At 38.1% G+C, this 20,835-nt stretch overlaps 1 protein-coding gene across 1 annotated transcript in view; it reads right to left on the bottom strand.

Annotated features, from left to right (window-relative positions):
- TRPM6 (transient receptor potential cation channel subfamily M member 6) overlaps positions 1 to 20,835 on the bottom strand; it is a 68,604-nt gene that overhangs the window by 30,453 nt on the left and 17,316 nt on the right. The window contains exons 12-24 of the mRNA XM_085312294.1: positions 19,402 to 19,536; positions 18,816 to 18,869; positions 16,339 to 16,479; positions 15,768 to 15,905; positions 14,424 to 14,704; positions 12,863 to 13,091; positions 12,135 to 12,290; positions 9,345 to 9,479; positions 8,204 to 8,332; positions 5,923 to 6,174; positions 4,808 to 4,982; positions 3,093 to 3,207; positions 1,170 to 1,369 (exon numbers count right to left, since the gene is read on the bottom strand). Coding sequence (XP_085168420.1) covers positions 1,170 to 1,369; positions 3,093 to 3,207; positions 4,808 to 4,982; positions 5,923 to 6,174; positions 8,204 to 8,332; positions 9,345 to 9,479; positions 12,135 to 12,290; positions 12,863 to 13,091; positions 14,424 to 14,704; positions 15,768 to 15,905; positions 16,339 to 16,479; positions 18,816 to 18,869; positions 19,402 to 19,536 — 2,140 coding nt within the window. The remainder of the gene's footprint in view (positions 1 to 1,169; positions 1,370 to 3,092; positions 3,208 to 4,807; positions 4,983 to 5,922; positions 6,175 to 8,203; positions 8,333 to 9,344; positions 9,480 to 12,134; positions 12,291 to 12,862; positions 13,092 to 14,423; positions 14,705 to 15,767; positions 15,906 to 16,338; positions 16,480 to 18,815; positions 18,870 to 19,401; positions 19,537 to 20,835) is intronic.

Below are 20,835 nucleotides of genomic sequence, written 5' to 3'. Positions count from 1 at the left end.
TTACCTCTAACGTTGATACTCACTGTTATAAAGCGTGGCACATTGGCTAACACCAGCCCAGAGCTTAACATAAAAGGGTTATTTTGTGCATAGCCCCAGATCTATCTAGCAAGCAGCAGTTTCCTTTTACTAATTCTGCTCACTCAGAAGCCCATGTGCTTAAATGGGATTCTATCCTCATGGCTCCTATACATCTACAAACAGGTTTTCTTAATTGTTGCAGAAATGGGTCCTCAGATATTAGGTTTCACATCAGCAGCTGATGCCACAAAATCAGGAGGGGACTCTCCACTCACATGCAACACTACAAAACACGTAGTGACTGTAATGTTTGCTGAAGCATCTTTTATGGGCTGCTAGTGCCTCACCTCAAAGCACCCTTAACTAGTTTACTTAATACATATGATTATCATTACTGAACAAAGGAATTGAAAGCAGAAGTCTCATCTCCACTCAGTGCTGTTTTCACTTAAACTATCCCTTACAACACAAATCACAGATGCTGATGACCTATGATCCAGACAGAGAAAAATCATGAAAACTTAATGAGATATGGAGAGCACAGAGGGAAGAAGTCAAGAGTATTATCAGAAAAATAAATATAGAGTCATCTGAAAGGTCTGTGAGTCTGGGCAATTAAAAAAGAATTGTTCATTTTTTCAGGATGAATGTACAAAAAATGTATATCTCCAATGTAGCTTATTTTCTTTAAAAATAACATTATTGTATGCTACAGAAAAAGTTGCTGTCACTTTAGTACAGCTCAGAGTTGTGACGTATTGATACTATTGCACAAGCAGAGCTCTGCAGCATCATTTGGAAGACATGGGCCAGCTTCACTGAAAACAAGATAATAGCTGTGATTGAGTATGATGGTKCTGCCAGGCGTTGATGTAGGTTAAAACTCAGAACCTTTTTAAGTTCTTCATTATATTAATAGCGTGTCATTGCTGACACACAATATGTAACAAAGAGAAAGTCAAARCCAAAACAAAACACTGCCCTAAATGGACTCTTAGATGGGCAGGTTAAATGCAGTTTTGAAAATAAGAACAACTCCCACCCAGACAACCTCTCTTTTCGGAGGAGCTCAGCTGCAAAATGGTGGAAAGATGGCAAAACACTCATCACCAGCTATTCCTATTGGTCCCCAGCTTTGCTCTGCTTACTTAGTCCAACATCACCTTCCTCTTGATCCAACTCGTTTGGGGGCTGATGGTGGAAGATGCGATTGATGAGGAGTCCAACATGGCTCAGGAGGATGAAAGGTGGAGGCAGCCATGGCTTCTCATGGTAGGTCATAATGTAGCGATAACGATTGTACTTCCAGAGCTTGTTTGATATGGATTTCAAGTCAAAATAAACATTACTGAGAAGACAGATAAAGAGAAAATGAAGGTAAAATATTCCTGTAAGAAATCCTCTCAGTCTAGCAGAAGAGTTTATCTACAGATCTAATTTGACAAAGTCCCATCCTCCAGTGAGGTAAATCAGCTTAGCAACTTTCATCTAACAAGGCAGCAGCACATGCCTGCAGCTAGCGCACAGGATGAGATCTGCAAAGCTGCCTAAAAGATCTGGAGATTCAATTCCCATTCAAATTAATGAGAACTGGGCAAAAAATATCCCTGAACTGGCTTTGAAAATCTCAGTCAGAGTATTTAAACTTTAATATGTAGCCTATCTGGGAATTCAATCTTGTCTGCTGATCTGAACCAGATGAAGTGGAGGAGCCAGGCTAAAGGAAGTGCATTAAAAAAACAGTCCTGCTGCTCTTCAGTGTGCTCTCCGTTGAACAAAGTATCTGCTGCAAGAGCTAGCTGCAAAGACAACTCTTGTGCAGAGTATTTCTTGCAGTGATAATACAAAATCTGAGTCTGCTGCAGCACCTACCATTTTCCCATACTATCATAGACCACAGTTCAGATAAGCAACCTTGTGTTTTCTGGCACTTTAATTTCAATTGCCATCCTACCTAAATCCTTCATGACCAGCATATAATCACAAAAACATCGGCTTTGCTTCTGGGAACATAATTAAACATATTGCTAACACCTATATTTGGTCCCACTTCTGGAAGAATCAAATCACTAAGCAGAAGGTTTAACATGTCATTGTTGCTGAAGGTCTAAATCTAGAAATAATTCAAATTATAATTTCACAGCTGTGTATTTAAAAAGAAAAATTAATGCCCTGCCACAATTTCAGGAAAGGGATTTTTAATTGGAAGTGGGAATAGAATGAGTTTTGATCATTCTGTTTTCTTGAATATTAATCACTACACTTCTTTATTTGATTTTTTTTTTTAACTTACAGCTGACTTTTCTTCCTCAGAAATACTAGAACTCTAGGAAAAAATCAACTGCTTGGATTAGATTGTTCTTTGCTAACATTTACACACATTTCTCTTTAGCATCAACATATCCATGAGAAACTTAATCCACTGCAGTGGAAGGGTTTTCAGGGAGTCCTCTTAACACTAAAAAGGTTAGGATTGCTATCAAGTCATCAGTGAAACTTCCTGTTCTCGCAGAAGACATTTAAAAACAGAGATTTAAAAACTATTCAATTAGTTTTCAGTTCTAGAACACATCAGATTACACCAAACAACATGAATTTTCAAATTATTTCCCAGAGGAAGAGCATGCCCCTAACAAAGTCATTCCCCCCTTCCCTCAACTGTCTCCTCCACTTATCCGCTAGTTTAAATATTATGCTTCTTTATTATGAACATTATGTAGGCTGTCAATAAAAGAAAGATACATTTTAGGAATGAAGAACAAACTACATCAGAGCTGAAYTGATACTGGTTGCTTGCCAGGTGGGGTTTTTCCTTTCCTTAATCACAGTTACATGCTCAGATTCTGTTTAAATGGCGAAACAGCTTAGCTGCCTCCTCATCCCCTTCCTTTCTCCCACCTTCCTACTTCCACCGTTTTTCTTTTATCCACTGAACCCCTTGAAAGACAGGGTAATAACGCCGCATCAACATGGCCCTCGTGGAACTTTTCTGGTGGAACCCTCATGCAGAAGTGTTGGCAGAGCACCTATTAGTTGTCCTTTCTTTTGCAGCAATGTACCACGGTACCTACTTAAAGAAAGCAATGAGCAAGTTGACCATGATGATATACTGCACAAAGAGATACACGGCTTGGAGGAACGGCGTAAGGAAGGAGCCAGGAGGACAGTCTTGGTTGGATTCACAGACTGAAAGTAAAGGACAAGCAGACCAAGGTTACCAAGGACAGCAGCAGTGCAATGGGATGGGTTCCTCACTTGCATTAGTAGCAAACAGGACAGCCCCAGTTACTGCCATGGGGTTATGCCAAYTTCTGATTAAAGACTCTACCTCCACTTAAGGGAGATGATCTGAGGCTTCCTCATGACACTACCGTCCCACAGTTTCCATTGCAATATGGAAGCTCTAAATGCCATTTCTTAAATATCAGTTCTTACAAGAGTAACGGACTTTCTGTTAAGGGGAAAATGATGTAATTTAAATATATGCTCTAAATGGCACACACTCAAGAAAATTGAAATCCAAATAATCAATCGTTAAAACAAGTAATAAAGCTTTCACCAGCTCCAGTTTGGAAATGATAAGGCCCCAGGTCTGCTTCATCAAATGTGGAATATGATTCCTTATAGCTTCAATTAGATCATATTAACTCATGTGCAAATGGATATATGGCTATGAATATTTGTGAGAGGATGCRATGGTTCCTAGAAACTAAGAGATTCCTCTTACTTTTCTTAAATTGCCAAAATATTTTTAATATTTGTAATATTTTAATCAAATTTTGTATCTTTGAGGAAATTTTTAAAATAAATTTATAAAGCAGCAGCCCTAAATACAGAAGAAATTCTGCAGCATTCAGGGTCATTAGATAAATCAGTTTTATTTGGGAAGTTTCAAATTTCCAAAGCTTTAACATTAACAAGTGATTAAAGGGATTAAACTGTGAAACTTCACAGTGCACTTTTACTAAAAGTATTTTGGCTAAGAAAAAAATGTTTTATAATCAAGATACATRGTCATCATGTGACTGTTTTAGCAATTATAATGGATATAATATSCTTCATTATATAAAGCAAGTAGACCTATGCTGAATTATATATTAAATACTACTATATATTAAATAGCTCTATCTATTTGTTTATCTACTTTTCTGTTTTAGGGACTGTTTTACTTGCACCCATCATTTAGCAGCATCTGAGTGCCTTCCATCTGTAATGCTGAAGTACCTCCTGGAGTGCCCAGCCTTTGTTCTTATCACAATAAAGTCAAAACCATGAAATCAAGATTTAACTTTTTTTTTATTTACATTGATTTGGAATATTTTTGCTATGTGTAACTGGTTGATTCAAGAATTATGTCTCTTTTTTTTTCTCTCTCTCTCTCTCTCTTCCCCCTTTTTATTTTCTATGGCAATTTTGCAGTCTTTTCTCCAGAAAATCAACTCTTTTGGATTGGCCTAATTGGAAATTCATTTCAGTGCCAGACTCCTTAACCAAGAATAAGCCTAGTAGTAGTCTTTATGAGTTTTGCTCTGACCTTTGTAATATGCTTCATTTCAAATGTTAAATTTGGGGGCTTAAAGGTTTAATATTCTTTTTTTTTAAAAAAAAAACCCTAACATTCTCATCTTTATTCATACAGTATTAAACTAATTAAGGGCATATATGCGTACTGGAATCAAAATTGTTTGAGCAAGGATAGATCTAATATGTGGTCCAAGGCCTAAGTGACCACATTTAAGCACATATTAAATTTAAGCTGCTGACCTGTCTTGTGAAAATTACCTACCATCTATTTCTCCAGCATAGACTTCACCAAATATCATCCAGTAGGGTTGAAACACAATGTCTCGTGCCAGAGTCCAAGAAGGAGGCTCCTCTGGTGAAAGGATTGCCTTTCGTGACACTCCAAAACTCAACAGCACTATGGCCATCATGATCACAATATAGAACATGTTTGCTGTCTGCATGGAAAAATTATGTTAATTATATATAAAGGAGATATACATTTTAGGGAGGAGAATCAACCACAGCTTTTACAAAYAGGAATAAAAAAACAGTATAAACAATCCAATCTGCTATTGGAAAGAAAAATGTTTCATTTCTATGAATTGGATTATCCAAATGTTCTCGGGAAGTTAAGTTCATTCTAGACTAAAAAGTCCAAAAGTCCTACTCATTTAAGACCCTCTTAAGGTCTTAAGTAGGATTTGAATAATGCAGAGACTTGTGTTGGTTCTCTTCTTCAGTCATACGTTCTTCCAAACAGAGAGCAAAAAATACCAGAGAAAATGATTTTGCCTTCTACCACTAAACCAGAATTACTATGTAAGACATAATATAAAAGTATTAATAAGATAGTTCTCAATAACCAAGGGAAATTACAGAGGGAATCTGCAGATATCCCTCAAGACTCAGCATCAGTTCAGCAGCAGTTTTGATACCAAAAGAAAAAAAAATTAACTTTGATCTCAGAGAAATTTTGCCTGCTAAAAATGGGATATAATTATTTGAATCARAATGTAAAATAATAATGAGACATTTTCCAAGAGCTAGGGGAATTATCTTCAGTAGTGAGCCCATCTGCCAGGGACAGAGATTTTTCTTCCTCTTATTATGAAGCTGGATCAGAAACTCAGCTCAAATGCAGCCCTTCTCTAAGGAACCAAGTGAAAATGGCTTTTATGAATAAATTCAAGTTATGAATAAACTAGAGAGAACTAAAATCTGATTGTAAACTCACAAACAGAAACAACAGTGGTAATGCAGGTAATATATTCACTATGAGTTATTAGGCCACCTCTCATTCGGCCACCATTCTTTTCTAGATTTATTTCTGACATTTATAGGTTCCTCGGTAGATACTTTAACTACTAAAATGTTTCTCCAAAGTGTAATACTTACCATTTTCCCAATCATTGTCAGGTATGGGCCAGCATGCTGATTCACAGCAAAAAGATCAAGGAGTCGTGCATACCAAAATATTATATCCAAGCAGTAAAGTAGCCGTCCTGCTGTTTGAACAGGTGGKTTGAACCAGCGCAAGCCAAAACCGATCATAAACAGAATGATAGCTACAGAATCAGTAAAGTTCCAGTATTCGTAAATCCACACCTTCACTTTTTGACTGAATTTTCCAGGCTCTGAGATAAATACCTGAGCAGAATGTGGGAAAAAAACAACAGAAATGCCATTAAAATCACTGGTACATTCTTTATACTTTTCCTGTCTGAATAGTTTTGTGATATTTGGGAATGTACTCCTTTTTCTCTGTTTTTTAGCAAGTCTGCATATTACTACTGCAATGCACTGTCTGCTGAGGTTTGTATTGAATCTATAATGTCATATTGCTCAAACAAATGGGATAGCTCTTCCTAAGGAAAAATKAATTCTGATACTGCACCCACCCACTGAAAATCACATTCCTCAGCAGAAAGGAGCAGGCAGTACAGAACTACTATGCATATGTACTGTTATAAATTAATTAGTATTTTCCAGAGGAATGGTCATGACCTGCAAGAGCCATTTCAAAAGCCCCTAAGTCATGGAAAATGCCAGCCTAACCTTGCTGACAGGAAAATAATTAATGCATCTTACTTTAGACTGAAAATATAAAGCAAGATCCTTGCATTCTGCCAAGGACATGCTAAAAAAAGGAGTGCTGGCAACTAGCAGGGTAAAGAATGAAATGTTCGCTCCTTGAACTCTTGAGGTGCCCCAAAGGGATTTTAAGCTTCACTGACCAAATGTGTGAAGTGGAATCTTTGGGAGGCCATAAATAAAACCTTTACACATTGCATGAGTGAGGCCAATTATGCAGTGCTATGTAAGATCACACTGATAAGCAGCAAGTGCAAGAGAGATTTTGAAATGTTATGCCCTGATCCTGCAAGAATTTACGCTCATGAACACATTTGCACAAACAAGTGATCCTACTGAACTCACCTGGACTAACCCACACGAGGACCTGGTTGCAGGATCAGGGCCTAAAGCCTTTAAAATTACTTGATACAATCTAGAGAAATATGGGCTTGCAGTCACACATAGCAAGGCCCTCAGCAGTTAATTAGCTGCATGTGTAAAGACACTGTGTCCTACAAAATCTTTTCCAGCAGTCTGGAACTAGTACACGAAAAAAGAAATGCATGTAGAAGACATCGACTTCTAGGTATCTAGTTAGGGTTAATGGCAGAAAGACACTGATGCACCATTAATAGGATGCAATAGCACAACAGTGATCCCCAAACAAWTTGCTATTGCATAACCAATTTTCTTCTCAGTTAAAGAGTCCCTGTGCATGTTTTCTCAATTTTATCTCATGCAGACACAGAACTTCTATGTTCATCCCAAACGTCAATCTATTGCCAAAATTTCTGCTGCCTCATAAAATTTTTCAGCTCTCTGATTTCACACTCTTCTGAGTGATCTCTTTTAACAGCATCCTTCACACAGAACTGATTTTTTCAGTGCTTTATTCTCCTAAAAGTACATTATTGCAAAAATCACATAAAAAAAATACCTCATAAGATTGTTGATTATTATGTTCCAATTCCACACTGAGAATATATCTGATCAGATAAAATAATTTTGGAAATACATAGCTGCCTTTACCCCTAACTTCAGTTTTGGGGTGCAAGCTGTGTTCAGAAGCTCAGATTTAATCAACTACAGTTAATGTGATTAATTTTGACTGATTACTGCCATTTTTTCCTGCCCAACTAATACAGTATTAAAATTTGATGAAGTTTTTCTAATTTTGTTTCTAGGGAGTCTGTTGGACTTGACGGAGACCCTTAGAAAATTCTGTATTTAACATCTGTYAATTAACAACATCATCAACAGTCAAAGTAAATATCTAAAGATAAATTCTATATTTCTTATAAGTTTAATGGTCTGTGACAAAAGTTTAAGAAATTCATGCCAACACCATGGCTCCAAATCCCAGTTCAGCTCCATGACTTTCAAGCAACCTGCACATTACCACTTTCAGAGATTTAAGGACAAACTTTAAAACCTTTTCTGAAAGCCCCAGTAGTTGTCTTCAAGTAAAAGACTTCTGAAGCATAAATATTGTACGTATTTCTTTCTCATGCCTTGTAAAATTCTCTGTAAGACTGCAGGCTATGGTATTCTTTAGTTTATAATATACCCTCTAAAGATGAGGAGCAGAAACAGAAAAGCTTACCTCCCTAACTTTTTCRATGGCAGTGCTGAAAATATAAACAATAACAAGCCACTCTTGCACRCTGGGTCTTGGTTCCATCTTCACTAACACAGTATATGTGAAGAGCATGAGAAAAACCATGTACGCCATCTACAAAACACACACTACATGTTCCAGATGCACAGACAGCTGTAACAAAAAATCAACAGATTTCTAAAAATACACTAACATGTATTTCACCTGAGAAAATACACTCAAATTACCAGGACATTGTCAAATTTTTGAGCCCAAAATCTTTCCTCAAGCTCTCCAAAGCCTTTTTTTTTCCTTTAATAGAGAATACCTTTACATGTGATTTGAAAATTGGCACTTTAGTGCTGAAAGAACCGAAGTAGAAGATAAGCTGCTGTTCTAAGCAGCATGCAGTGCATGTCCACCTTGGGCCTAAACCTGTCCAGAACTGAGACAATATATTATATCTGTGTGCCATTACTTGATGTAAAGGCAGTACTAGGCTTTTATTCTAATCTTCTGTAGGAGCAAGTAACCATTCTCAAAGCTAAATGTAATGCTGCTAGCTTATCAGTACCTGCCAAACACAGAAGGAATAATATCARGTGAATATGCAGAATGCATTTTAGAACATACTATAAACATATCTGAGAAAATAAACTAAAAAAAATGTAAAGCTGTTGACCTTTTAAAGGAATCATAGTTTATGTACATTGAGATCTTAAATATCAGAAATTCTACTGATATAGGGTTAGYTACAAAAATTGATTTGATAAATGCATATTTCCCTGTAGCAAACTATATCCTTTATCAAAATTCACTCCTTCAGAAACAGTTTCTAAAGAAAGTGAATGAATATGTGTGAAATTTTATGTATTTAAAGTCAGGTTCAAGTTTACCTCTACAGATGCAATTAACTACTGAAAAAAAACTGTGATGGGATTTTCCTTTAGTCCCAATAGTCAGATTTTTTTACTGCAGCTGTACAATGTTAGCTGCAAAAACTAATCGTGAGGGAAAAGTTCAAATGTCTTCCCATTCCCCACCACCAAGTTCGTGTAAATTAGCGTTAGACAAAGCAAATGTGGTAGTGAAATTTAAAGGGTTAGAAGAGGACTTTAGCRGTGTGAGTTCTAGCACAATGACCAACCGTGTGAAACCAGAACTTGACAATTGGTGCATTGTAGAATTCATAGATTTTTCTAGTTCCAGGAAGGTTTCCTTGTCCACTGTCCACTTGGCTTTCTTCGGGTTTCTGAGGTGCCTTCTCCACATCATAATCCTTCTTAAAAGGAAACAGCATTTAAGAGTAAGAAACCAAGGTGTATGATTGCAAAAGTTGTGCCATCTTAGCAAGATGACAGGCACGGATGTTGAAGCTTGGCGCTAAAGATAGAAACATCCTGATTTTGTCCTGTTGCAATCATCTCATCTGCAATAATTAACATATACACTATATACATTATATAATGAAATAATCATTATAGTTTGCTCTTGCAATTTGAGGCCATGGACTGGGTGGGAATCAGCAGTCCTGAACCCACTCATATTTCTGACACAGATTTCTGTAAGATTTCCAGCAAGTCTCTCAGTCCCTCTCTGTCTCACCTCTCTTATCTGTAAATCAAGGATAAAAATTCCCAAGTCATGGCTAGAAACCYGCTGACAACTGTAAGGCACTCCGAAATAAAGGAATAAGTGCCTCAGTTCAGTGCACTGTAAGCTCAGAATACAGTTGCACAGAAAATGTTAGGGCAGTGAAATTATAAACACGAAATCCAATTGCTATTTTTGATCATGATTAGAACATGATGAAGTAAGTACTATCTTACAAAGATCCACATAGAAAAAAATACACGTAACTTCTTTATTATCTCCCCCCCCCCAAAAAAAAAAAAAAAAAAAGGAAAAATACACTTGATTCTACATCCAAAGCTCTGAGTACCATACCAAAGGTATAAATATTTGAGGTGTTGTTGAAGCCTAAGAAAAGCTGCAAATCCACTGCCACGGGCAACCGAGAAAACCAGGTGCTACTGAAAAGGGTTTTGAGACATGGAGGGGCAGARGTCTGGGAACTACAAGCCCGGGCAGGCCTGAGGGAACTGGGTTTAGTTTTGTTTCAGGGCTGGTCAGCTTGTCTTGGTAAAATCTACTGCTAGTAGACACCTACAGTATAGAAATTTTCTTGTAATGTGAAGGCTTATTCATTCATCATACACAATATTTCCCTGGGTAACTGGGGGAAAACTGCAATTTATGCATCAGAAGTGTATTAAAGGGAGAGAATTTGATACACAGAATCACCCTGATGTCTTAACACTGGATTCTCCAAATTCTTATTTGTCCTGTGAGTGAGTACAATTTCCAACTAAAACAGGTCAGTGGAATTGGACTGCATGTTAAAAACACTCCATGGCACACATACAGTGTTGAAATTTTCTATACATTTCTCTACTGTACTTAAGAAAGTACAGTACTCAAGAAGTGGTAGCTCAGCCTTATGTTTTAAACATCACTCTACATTAGATGAAATAGGAAGATAAGATTGCTCAAAAAGGAAGCACCCCTGTTTGAGATAGGTCAGACAAACACTTAACACACGTCCTTTTGTTGCTTTCTGCTAGGCTGCAGGGCGTCCCTGCTGCTAATAATTATTATTGGCCCTTCCTCTGTATCATAGCTGCTACCTAACACCATAGAAAGCCTTTTGAATTGACTATATTAGACAGGCACTGCAGGAGGTAAGTGCTTCAAGTGCTTTTCTGCATCCCAGAGAGAAAACACAGGTGTGGCATTGACAGGTCGGTTGTGCTGCTGGGAACGACCTTGAGAACAATCTGCTTGCTTTTATTTTATGCAAATTGAAAGTTAACAGAGGAGGTGCCAAGCAATTCACTACACTTATCAGCTGTAGGCAGAGCAAATAAGATTGCCTGACAAATCTCACTTGACAGTTTAGCTTTTCATTTGGTTARGGCTTCACCCACGTTTACCCATTTGGATGGAAATTCTCTGTGTCTGCTGTCTACCTCAGATCAAAAACTTCTGGAAAATGTCAGTGCAGAAAACAAGACGGACACGTAACTCTGCTTAGCAGAAATCTGGAAGAATTCAGATCTTAAAAGGCGAAGATTTCACCTGTGTTTGGTGGTTATCCATGATCAGGCTTAARGACTTTTATGCAACTGCAGCTCCCTGCAGAGTGTTTCAGGTCTACCAAAAGTAGAGTCCTGTCCTTTAAGTGATATATCTATTAGGCTTAAGAAATGCAGAAGTAGAGATTCCCTTCTTTCAAACAAGGAGGGCAGGATCTAGACATCTGGAGGGCTGTGATGTAATTGGGGCAAGAGATCTCAAGGAAAGGTTAAGGGTAAAGCATGGCAGTGGAGAGGAGGAGAGAGGCTGAGTACCAAGACACAGAGTGGAGGCTGCTGGCCAAGTAGAATAGGAAAAAAAATTGAAGTGGAGAGGTATGTGATGCCATTCTCACTCTTGGATATCCTCAGTTCTGGTGTTTCACTACTTTGAAGTGCTTGACTATGCAAACTGAATCAAGTTTTGTGGATGCAGTCTTACATATAATATGAAACCATTATCAGATTATGTAGAATATAAGATTACATATGTAGTTATCTGCATCTTCMACAGGCCTTGTACCCTGCAATACCTGCATAACCACAGTTAATTACTACACTTATTACACTCCTGTAAGGTTGGGAAAGATCTCAGTATTACATATAGGGAAAAGACACCCAGGACAGATGAAGTGACTCATCCAAGTTCACACAAGAAGTCTACATCTGAACCAGGGATTGAACCCCTTATTCTTGAGACACAGCCCCGGCATTTCCAGGATCACCCTTCCTCCCCCTCCAGAAATATACTGTGGTAAAGGGACAGACAGTGAAACACAAATGACTAGCCACTGCACACTAACCAGAGACAAGGCATCTTTAGTGYTGGGTGGTCTCTCATCTTCATGGTACCATGTGAACTGGTGAAAGTCTTGAGACTGAGGCACATGAGACATTTCTGCTTTGCTTTTAAACTCTAGCATCAAGATGGTGGGAGGCAGAAGAATACTTATAATGACCTAAAGGGGAAATAYAAGACTTAGCAAATTAATTCGGTATTGATTGCATAGACCTGGGGCTGAAGCCAGATGTGCACAGTGCCAACGCAAACCCAGAGTAAAAACCTAGACTTTGGAAGGAGCAACTCAGCTCCATATCACACTCCTACAGCCTCTGAAAAAGTGTGTTACTCTTGATTATTTTGTGAGTTTTAGAGAGTTAGTGGTATCTATGGACACTGCAGATACTGCTCTCCATGCCAGCAGGGCCTCCCTCCCACCAGCACATCTGCCGGAGAAGCAGGTACTGTGGGGGAGCAGGCATGAGTGAGGAGGATGCTGAAAGAGTGGGAACAGCTAACAAAAATTCAGGAGATGCATTGTCCTAATGTAACTTCCCAATTATTTTCTCAAAAAAGTAAAATAGCAGTAGCAGGAACTGTCCTCCCATCCTTTTTTTCTCTTCCCCAGTGCTTCAGTTCCAATACATGCTAGAGCATGTCTGTCTGAAGCTGCAGTAAGTCAGTTCACAACCAAGGAGACATCTATAAAGCATCTAAACAACCAAGAAAAGCTAAAGTGAGCAATGTCACCTTAAACCAGGAGTTCTTCCGCATCTTCAGGCGTCCCATCCACATATCAGTCAGCAGCATCTGTGTGCAGGTGTGAGATACAAAAGGCCGCAGTCCTACAGACACTGCCAGCTTTAAGCAAGTTGAGTTGCTCCAGTTTTTCAGTTCGTAGGTCAGCAGCTTCATGGCCATCTGCTCATTTTGTTTGAATGCTTTCTCCAGCACATCTAAGGCAAGCTGCCCAAATTCCCTAGAACATCAAAGAATTAATATTCAATATAAAAAGGATCAATCAAAACTCAAAATTGTTCATGCAAAGAGATTGTTTTGAAAGCTCTTTTCAGCTAACGATTGCAGTAAGTATGCCTTCTGCCATTTTTCCCATTGCTTTATCACTATACCCAGCAAAAAATAATTTAGAGAATATCTAATTATTTATTCCTAATCACAAGGTTTAGTGTGATCCTGGTTTCTGTTTTTCTGTTTTTGTGTAAGTACCTGAAGGAAGGGTGTCAAGGGGAGGTGTCCAAACTCTTTTCAGTAGTGCCATGTGACAGGACAAGAGGCAATGGACACAAACTGAACCACAGGCAGTTCCCCCTGAAAGTCAGGGGGAATTTCTTCACTGTGAGAGTGACAGAGCCCTGGAACAAGTTGTCCAGAGGGGTTGTGGAGTCTCCTTCTCTGGAGATCTTCAAGGCCCACCKTGAAGATCAAGGCCCTGTCTAACATGCTCTAKGTGACCCTGCTTGAGCAGGGAGGTTGGACCAGATGATCTTCCGAGGTCCCTTCCAATGTCAATGATTCTGTGATTGGTTTGTTTTTTTCCTAACCTCTTTCTGTGATCAAAATGGACTCTATAAAAGTCAGTTTATTTCCTTCAACAATAGATATGCCATCACTGTGGATAGCATTGCAGGTAGCTGCAAGAGCGATTCTCTTTTACSATGGCTCTTACACATCTCTTTAGGAGAGGCTCCTCAATGAAGATATGCCTTCCTTTAAAAGGATCTTTAGAGCTGTGTGCAAAACAAGACAACACATCTTACTGTACTCTGAATCTGAGGTATTGTGATTACAAAAGYGTACAATAGATCACTAACAAGAAAAATTAGCAGAAAAGACTAAAATGAAATTATGAACCTGAAAAAAACTTCTTGATTTATTCCATTTTTATTCACTTAGATATTTTGGTGTATTTTTTCTTTAGTCTTATGTAGAGCAGGATATTTCARGTTTGTTCAGCAAGTTTGTTCATTATCATGTGTAGTATGTTTGAAAAGTCCAGCACAGATGTGCCATATGACTTTTAACATGTTAAACTGGTAAGCAAAGTTGTAAGAAAAATTTCAATCTCCCATTTGACCTTTTAACGAATAGTTTTCCTTTAAATCTCAACCAGACTGTGCACTAGTATTCTGCCTCATTATACACTATGAATGGTGGGCAGCTGGAAGTATTTTTTTATGCTCTATAGTCTGTGGCACCACCAATATGACAAGCTCTTAGTGGATTAGGAAAATGTCTAACCATTCTAAGCACTGCAGATCTTTATTAACTGAAGGGAAAGGAGAACTCATACTTCGAGTACTTCTTAAGCTCCTCTGAAGTGTCATCCACCATGTTGCTCTGTTTAGCTTCGTGTGCCATTGCCCGGTAGAGTTTGCAAGCCACAACTGCCTTGACCATGGCTTCCTCTCCATGCTGCCAGAAGAACATTGCCATCTTCTGCCTTTTCATTAATACTGCCCAAACCAAGAGGTCATTATAGGGGTAAATAAAGCCAGATGATTCATAGTCTTCTGCGAAGTTTATAAACTCTTTTGACTTCTTCTTAGACTTATGGAAAGCAGTGGGTCTTTCCTACAAATTTGTTTAAAGGACAGAAAATCTGAATGAATTGTTGAGGTTCAGACTCATAATTAAAATTGCATTCAGATTTGAATTAAAAATAGCAAATGGTTTTGATCATTACGTACATATAACTATTAAACCATAGCTTGGATCACATTCAGATCATCAGTGGTAGAACCCACTTTCATCAGCAGAGAAAAAACACCCCTTTCTCAGTAATCTTTACTTCGCCACTTWTAGCCACCACTGTTAGGTAGTCTCCTACCCTCTTGATAGCAGGGTATTAATCTTTTATTATTTTCTTGTAGTTGTGTCATGATAAGAGAGAAAAGCAATCAGTAGATTAAAATATACAACAGACTTGTGATAGCTAACAGTGATTTTTAATATGTCTGCCACATTTGTAGTGTAAATTTGCTATATATTCATGCCTAGATATTTCCCCATAAAATGCAAAGCAAAAGTCTTACTGGTTTAAGTCAAGTACTTCTCAGGTATTCTCAGTGCTATAATAGGGTTAGTTTRGCTCAGACTAATTCCAATAAAGTCAATTAAATTCATTTATCTTTATGTTTTGTCTAGCACATGACAGTATGTGGGGATTTTTAATAGTCTTTTCTTTTTAAACAAAATATTTTGTCATCCTTTCCCAGATAACAGAACTAAATTTCTTCTTAGAAGGGTTAATGTAGCTACTTTAATAAGCAGTCATGAGAAAACATAGTGAAAGTTAGAAAATTCCTATTATTGAAGAGTTTTTATCGATGCTGTACGCTCAGAGATTTTATGTTACACATTCAGTGAATGAATGCCCTATCAAGAAGTAAACAGAAGTTTTATATTATCCTGGGTGGAATCAGAGCTTGAATTCAACACTAAAATTGAAAGAWCTGTATTTCTTGAACAGTGCACATTCTTGAAAATTCCTTTTCCATAGGAATTTAAATGGAACTATGATAAATAACAAGCCTGAATAGCATATGTCTAAAATAAATCTTTCAGCAAACTGATTAGCAGCACAGTATGTTCAAAGCTAAGGTTAGAATAAACACAGAATAAACATATACATTACCTTGCATTTGTAAGGCTGTGCAGTTCTGAAGAACTGCGAATGTAAAGTATTTTCAGTAGACCCCATTCTGCTACCCAAGTGATTACTCTGATGAAGGGAATGATGAGACAGGCTCTGAGAAAAACTGGAAAGCACTCTCTAGATCCAAAGGTACACCATAAAACACAAACAGAGAAATGTAGATTAGAGGTGAAGTTTGCCTGTACTTATCTCCAAGCACTAAAAGCAGAAACAGCATTCACAAAAGTGGAAATGGTGATTAGCATAGACTTAAAGATCTTTATTGATGAATTCCAGAGGAAGGAATGCAACCTGGCTATCAGACACAAAGGGGAATCTGTTGAACTAACAGTTAATTTAACAGTCACTAATAGTTTTCCKGAGAGGAGTAGATTTGTCTGTTTTACTGCCAAATTTATCGCAGTTGACTACGATATCCACAAAACAGACTAAGCATGGAATATATTTAACCAATAGTTTTCAATCAAACCACAATGATAACCTGAACTGTTTTTAGATGTCACATTTTGGCTTTCATTGGTGACCAGCAGTGGCCATTTTGTAGCATTACCTTGTGTTTTCTGTAGAGATCGTTGTACAGGATTCTGAAATGTTTCCTTGTGTAGCTGCTCCGATAAGCTCCACCAAGGAGGTACTCTATGACCAGCCCAATATCAATCAGTGATATCTTATAGTCCAACGGAAGGGTACTCTGAAACATCAAATATCACAGGATTTTGTGATGCTATTTCATGTATCGTCCAACCATGTCAATGTTTGGCCGTGCAGTTCAAATGCTCACAAGACATTTCACACAGCAAAAGAAGACAGGACAACCTGCAGCAGGTGACCCTGTTTGAGCAGGAAGGTTGGACTAGATGATCTCTAAAGGACCCAACCKCAATCGTTCTGTGATCCTGTGAAATTCAGCTACATTCATCAGCAAGGGCAATGATCCATCAGTAAAATCACCAACAGCCAGGCAGATTGAAGAGAATCTTGTTTCTCCAACAACAGAAGAAAACTGGCAATGATATGACTTGCTTATTAAGTCAGATCATTACCTAATCATAAATTAAGAAGAGTATGAAATATATTTGTATGTCCTGGAGACTGGTGGTCTCCTGTAGAGACTCCACACTGTCATACTAGTAAGGCATCTGCAAGTCTATTAGCTAAACATGACTTAGGCATGAGCCTCTCATGACCTTCACTGAAAGCACCACTGCTTCCCAGCTTCTCTCCGCTCTCACTCCGGGACACAAGGCGGAGGCAAATTCTCTAAGAAACAGACTATCTTCCATGCCAACTTTAAAGACGCTCAGTAAAATCTTCAACTGTAACTCTTGGAAGTGAAAAACGAGCTTGGGCATAGACAGGACCAGAGGTGTTAAATATTCCCAGCAGTCTATGGCTTTCGAACTGTGAAAAGCCACTTTCTTCATCAGCCAGAGTTTTTTTCAACAGACTTTAGTGACAGCTCTCAGTCCAGCCAACTAGCACAGTCCAGCCCAGGGGAATGAGAGGCACTAGCATATTCTGAGAGCTCTGTGGCAAAAGGCAATTTCATAGGAGACACCTTGCCAGCTCTGGTATTGAGTTAAGCGAGTATTTTTGCCCACCTATATGTATAGATACTTCTCTGCATCAATGTATCTCTACCCAAATCCAAAACAGGAGCACAAAAACTGGTCATAGTAAGGGAGGCTATGTCCTAAAATCCAAGCTCACAATTCTCTGGTGAGTGTTCTAACTACTGCGTTAGTATAAAAAGACTGTGACTGCATAACCTGTGCACAAATCACTCACACATTCTTACAGAAGCTCAGATGTGAAAGTCTTTTCAACATTTAGACCCATTTGCAGGTCCCAGATGAATTTAGCTTAGCCACTGGAGTGAAAAATTTTTAAATTCTATATCTGTATTCCACCTAAATTCCACTATTCCATTTCAAGTGCCGCTTTAGATCACATGCTGAAATCTCCCAGAATGTCCTGAGAGGTAACCAGGCCAAGGATTTTAGGAGAGGAATGATATCCTGGATCCATCACTTCCGTTTGAGTGCCAAAAACAGACTCCTCAGCCTGAGAAAGCTGAAGGTATTTTTAGTACAGAGATCCTTCAGGTCCATCACAGAATTTAGACCCCAGATATGCCCATCAGTACCAGACAGCACAGGAAACAGCTTGCCAGGGAGCCTAGGATATCCTAACATCTATCCACAGCAGCATCAGTGAGACTGTCATGAAAATCATATCATAAATATCAGTACTTGAGAGCATACAACTCTGTACATAGTCAGATTTGCCATTTTATTTTATAAGAGTATTCAAACCCTGGGAAGAATTATCCAATTAATCTAGTTTAGGATCTCAGCATCTCCTATAGTGGAGATTAAATGCACAAAGAACAGCTCATCCCTTCTTGGGTAAGCAATGCTGGGATTTGCAACAGATAAAGGAAATATGAAACAAATTAACTGCAAAGCTAAATAACTGTGCTGCCTCCACATTCCTAACTCAGCCAGTGCTCCATGCAGTAGTCATCCACTGCCACCTTCTGTTCTCCCAAGCACTGCAGCACATAAAAAGAGTACTGCATCTTGTCACCGTATCCTCCTGCTTCTGCTTAGCAAGGAAAGACTCCTCTAGCTTAGTAAAGAAAAAAAAAAGAAAAAAAAAGAAAGAAAAAAACCCAACAACTTTAAAGCAATGAGCATAATTACTGCTCTAATTCGCTAAGCCCTTTGTACAATCACTGCATAATGTCACTGTGGCAACTTAAGAAAAAGAGAGTCTCATCTATATGAACTGCCTGGCTTTCAAATTAAGGTATGGAGCTCTTGGGAGCATTCAGTGGTAGTATGTTAGTTAATTGCTTGGGGGGATTAGTGGGATGAAGATGAACCACCAGACAGAGGAGTGTGGCAATGAACTCATCACTTCTATTCCTAAACACTCTCCAGTATCATCTAATAGCAATGTACCGCTGGACACTGAAGTTTTAAGCATCATTCTTTGCTTCCCAGCCTCTCGTATGTATATTACCTGTTTCACATCTCGAACTAGGTGATGCAGCAATAGATTTGACGGTCCTTGTTTCTGTGATGTGAAAAGAAGAGAGTAAATGAACATACCTTTCTACTCTTGAAAATCAAGACTGTGAAAGAAAGCTGGAAGAACTTCAAAATAAGTCCCTGCTATTCTAGCTCCCCCAACAAACCTTTTCAGAAGCATTTAAACAGTGATCTGAAATATTTCTTTCATCTTAAACCTGGATCTATTTTAAAAAGCATTTGATATTACCTTGGCTAAACAGCAGAAAATTTTCAGGAAGATAAGTTTATGTCAGAAATCAAATTAAAATCAGAATATATTTTTCATGAGCTTCATTTGTGTATTCAGTCCAGTTTAGGTCAATGAATTCAAAAATAAAAAGCTAGGACAGCAACCCAAAAATCCAACTTTACAATCAAAACATCAAAAAATGTTCATTTTCAATATTTTTTCAAAAGTCCTCTTTCACATATGTCCTTATTATCTAATCACCTAAGAAAACTGTTATTCTCCCTACACGTTCACATCTACAAGCTGTGTGTGCTCCCTTTTGTATACTGGGATTTCAAATACTCACCGTATTGTAAAGCTCTTCCAACCGAGATATGGTAAGAAAACGGTGCATATTCACTCCGTGCTCTATTAATAGCTTCACAAAATCTACACGGTCCATCACTAAAGCATCCAGCATTGCTTGTTCCAAGGCACCAACCTCCAGGAGGGCAGGGATACGGGAAGAAGATTAGAAAAACATTACCTTCTTTTGGAAATAAATAAAACACTCCTGAACAGTTAGGGATCCCTCTATCACACTGATCTGCCTTCAGGTACATTTAAAGTGAACAGTCCAAAAGAAAAATATGCTGCAGGATACATTTGTTTAAAAAGAGAGGAGGAGAAAAACCAACTCTCCATAAACTCAACATCTATAAAGACTTCTATAAATCTAACTTTAYAGCCAGTCTCCAACAGTACGTTTCCAACTCCCTTGGAACTCACAATTCCAACTCACAATTTCATGTTAGAAATTAATGTATGATAATGGGGGGAGGGAGCTCTTTTTTGATATATTACAAAAACCATCTCAAGGTACTATATTTCAAGATCTTCCTATAGAACTTGAAGTTCTTTAATGTAGATTTCTTTTCAAATGTAAGAAAGGATCTGTGTTAGGATAAACTCTCTGAAAGTCACTGCAAAGAAGAGTACTACCTACGACAGTACCAAGCTGGGGAAGCAACTCACAGTACTTGCATAGAGCTCAACAGGATTTCTCAACGCAAAATAGTAAAGGAGTTGGGAACACGGTGAACTGTGACAGTAAAAGAAGGGAAGATTTCTGCAGAATATTCATACTCGGAAAATGCAGCTGGATGTGAAAAATGAGAATTTTGGCATACAGGTACCAGCACTAACTTGGTATGTAAAGTTGGTCCTTTGTGTTTATGTTTTGTGGATTTTTGCAATATTAAAAGATATGATCAGTAAACATTACAGAAGCATCATGTGTCACAAGAAAGCCTGTGCAATGCCTCTGAATTATCAATGTTTCTTTCTAAATGTCTCAAGTGGCCTCTCATGGATTAAATTTCCTTGAGCAGTCATTGTTTGGGCTGGCAGTGTGTCTTAAAGAGGTTTTAGCAGCCATCTGGTTACTGTGAGAATGACATTCTTTGTTGCAAAGTCCATTTGACTGAGCTGACATTTAAGCAGAAACATAATAACAGCTGATTATACTCCTCACCATCTGATTTTTTGGGACATGAGTTCTAAAAAGAGATGTCCACAACTAATATATAACTATGCATGTTTCCTTGAAATATTTACACACATAACAAAAAATACTAAGACTCTATGAACAGTCACTTATAGATTGCTGTTTCATTATCTGTTTCACAAAATTTTAACACATGGCCACAATAACCATGCAGAAACTGCAGAGCTTTACAGTTGTGCAGGGGTGGGGGGGTTACACCTCATTAATTAAGAATGCAACTTAGTCAAAATAGAG

Source organism: Rhea americana, unplaced genomic scaffold, assembly GCF_003343005.1.
Source record: "Rhea americana isolate MKP2758 unplaced genomic scaffold, rheAme1 scaffold_11, whole genome shotgun sequence".
Classification (NCBI taxonomy): Eukaryota; Metazoa; Chordata; class Aves; order Rheiformes; family Rheidae; genus Rhea; species Rhea americana.
The sequence above is the reverse complement of the archived record's forward strand: the minus strand, read 5'-3'. Positions and strand labels throughout refer to the sequence as shown.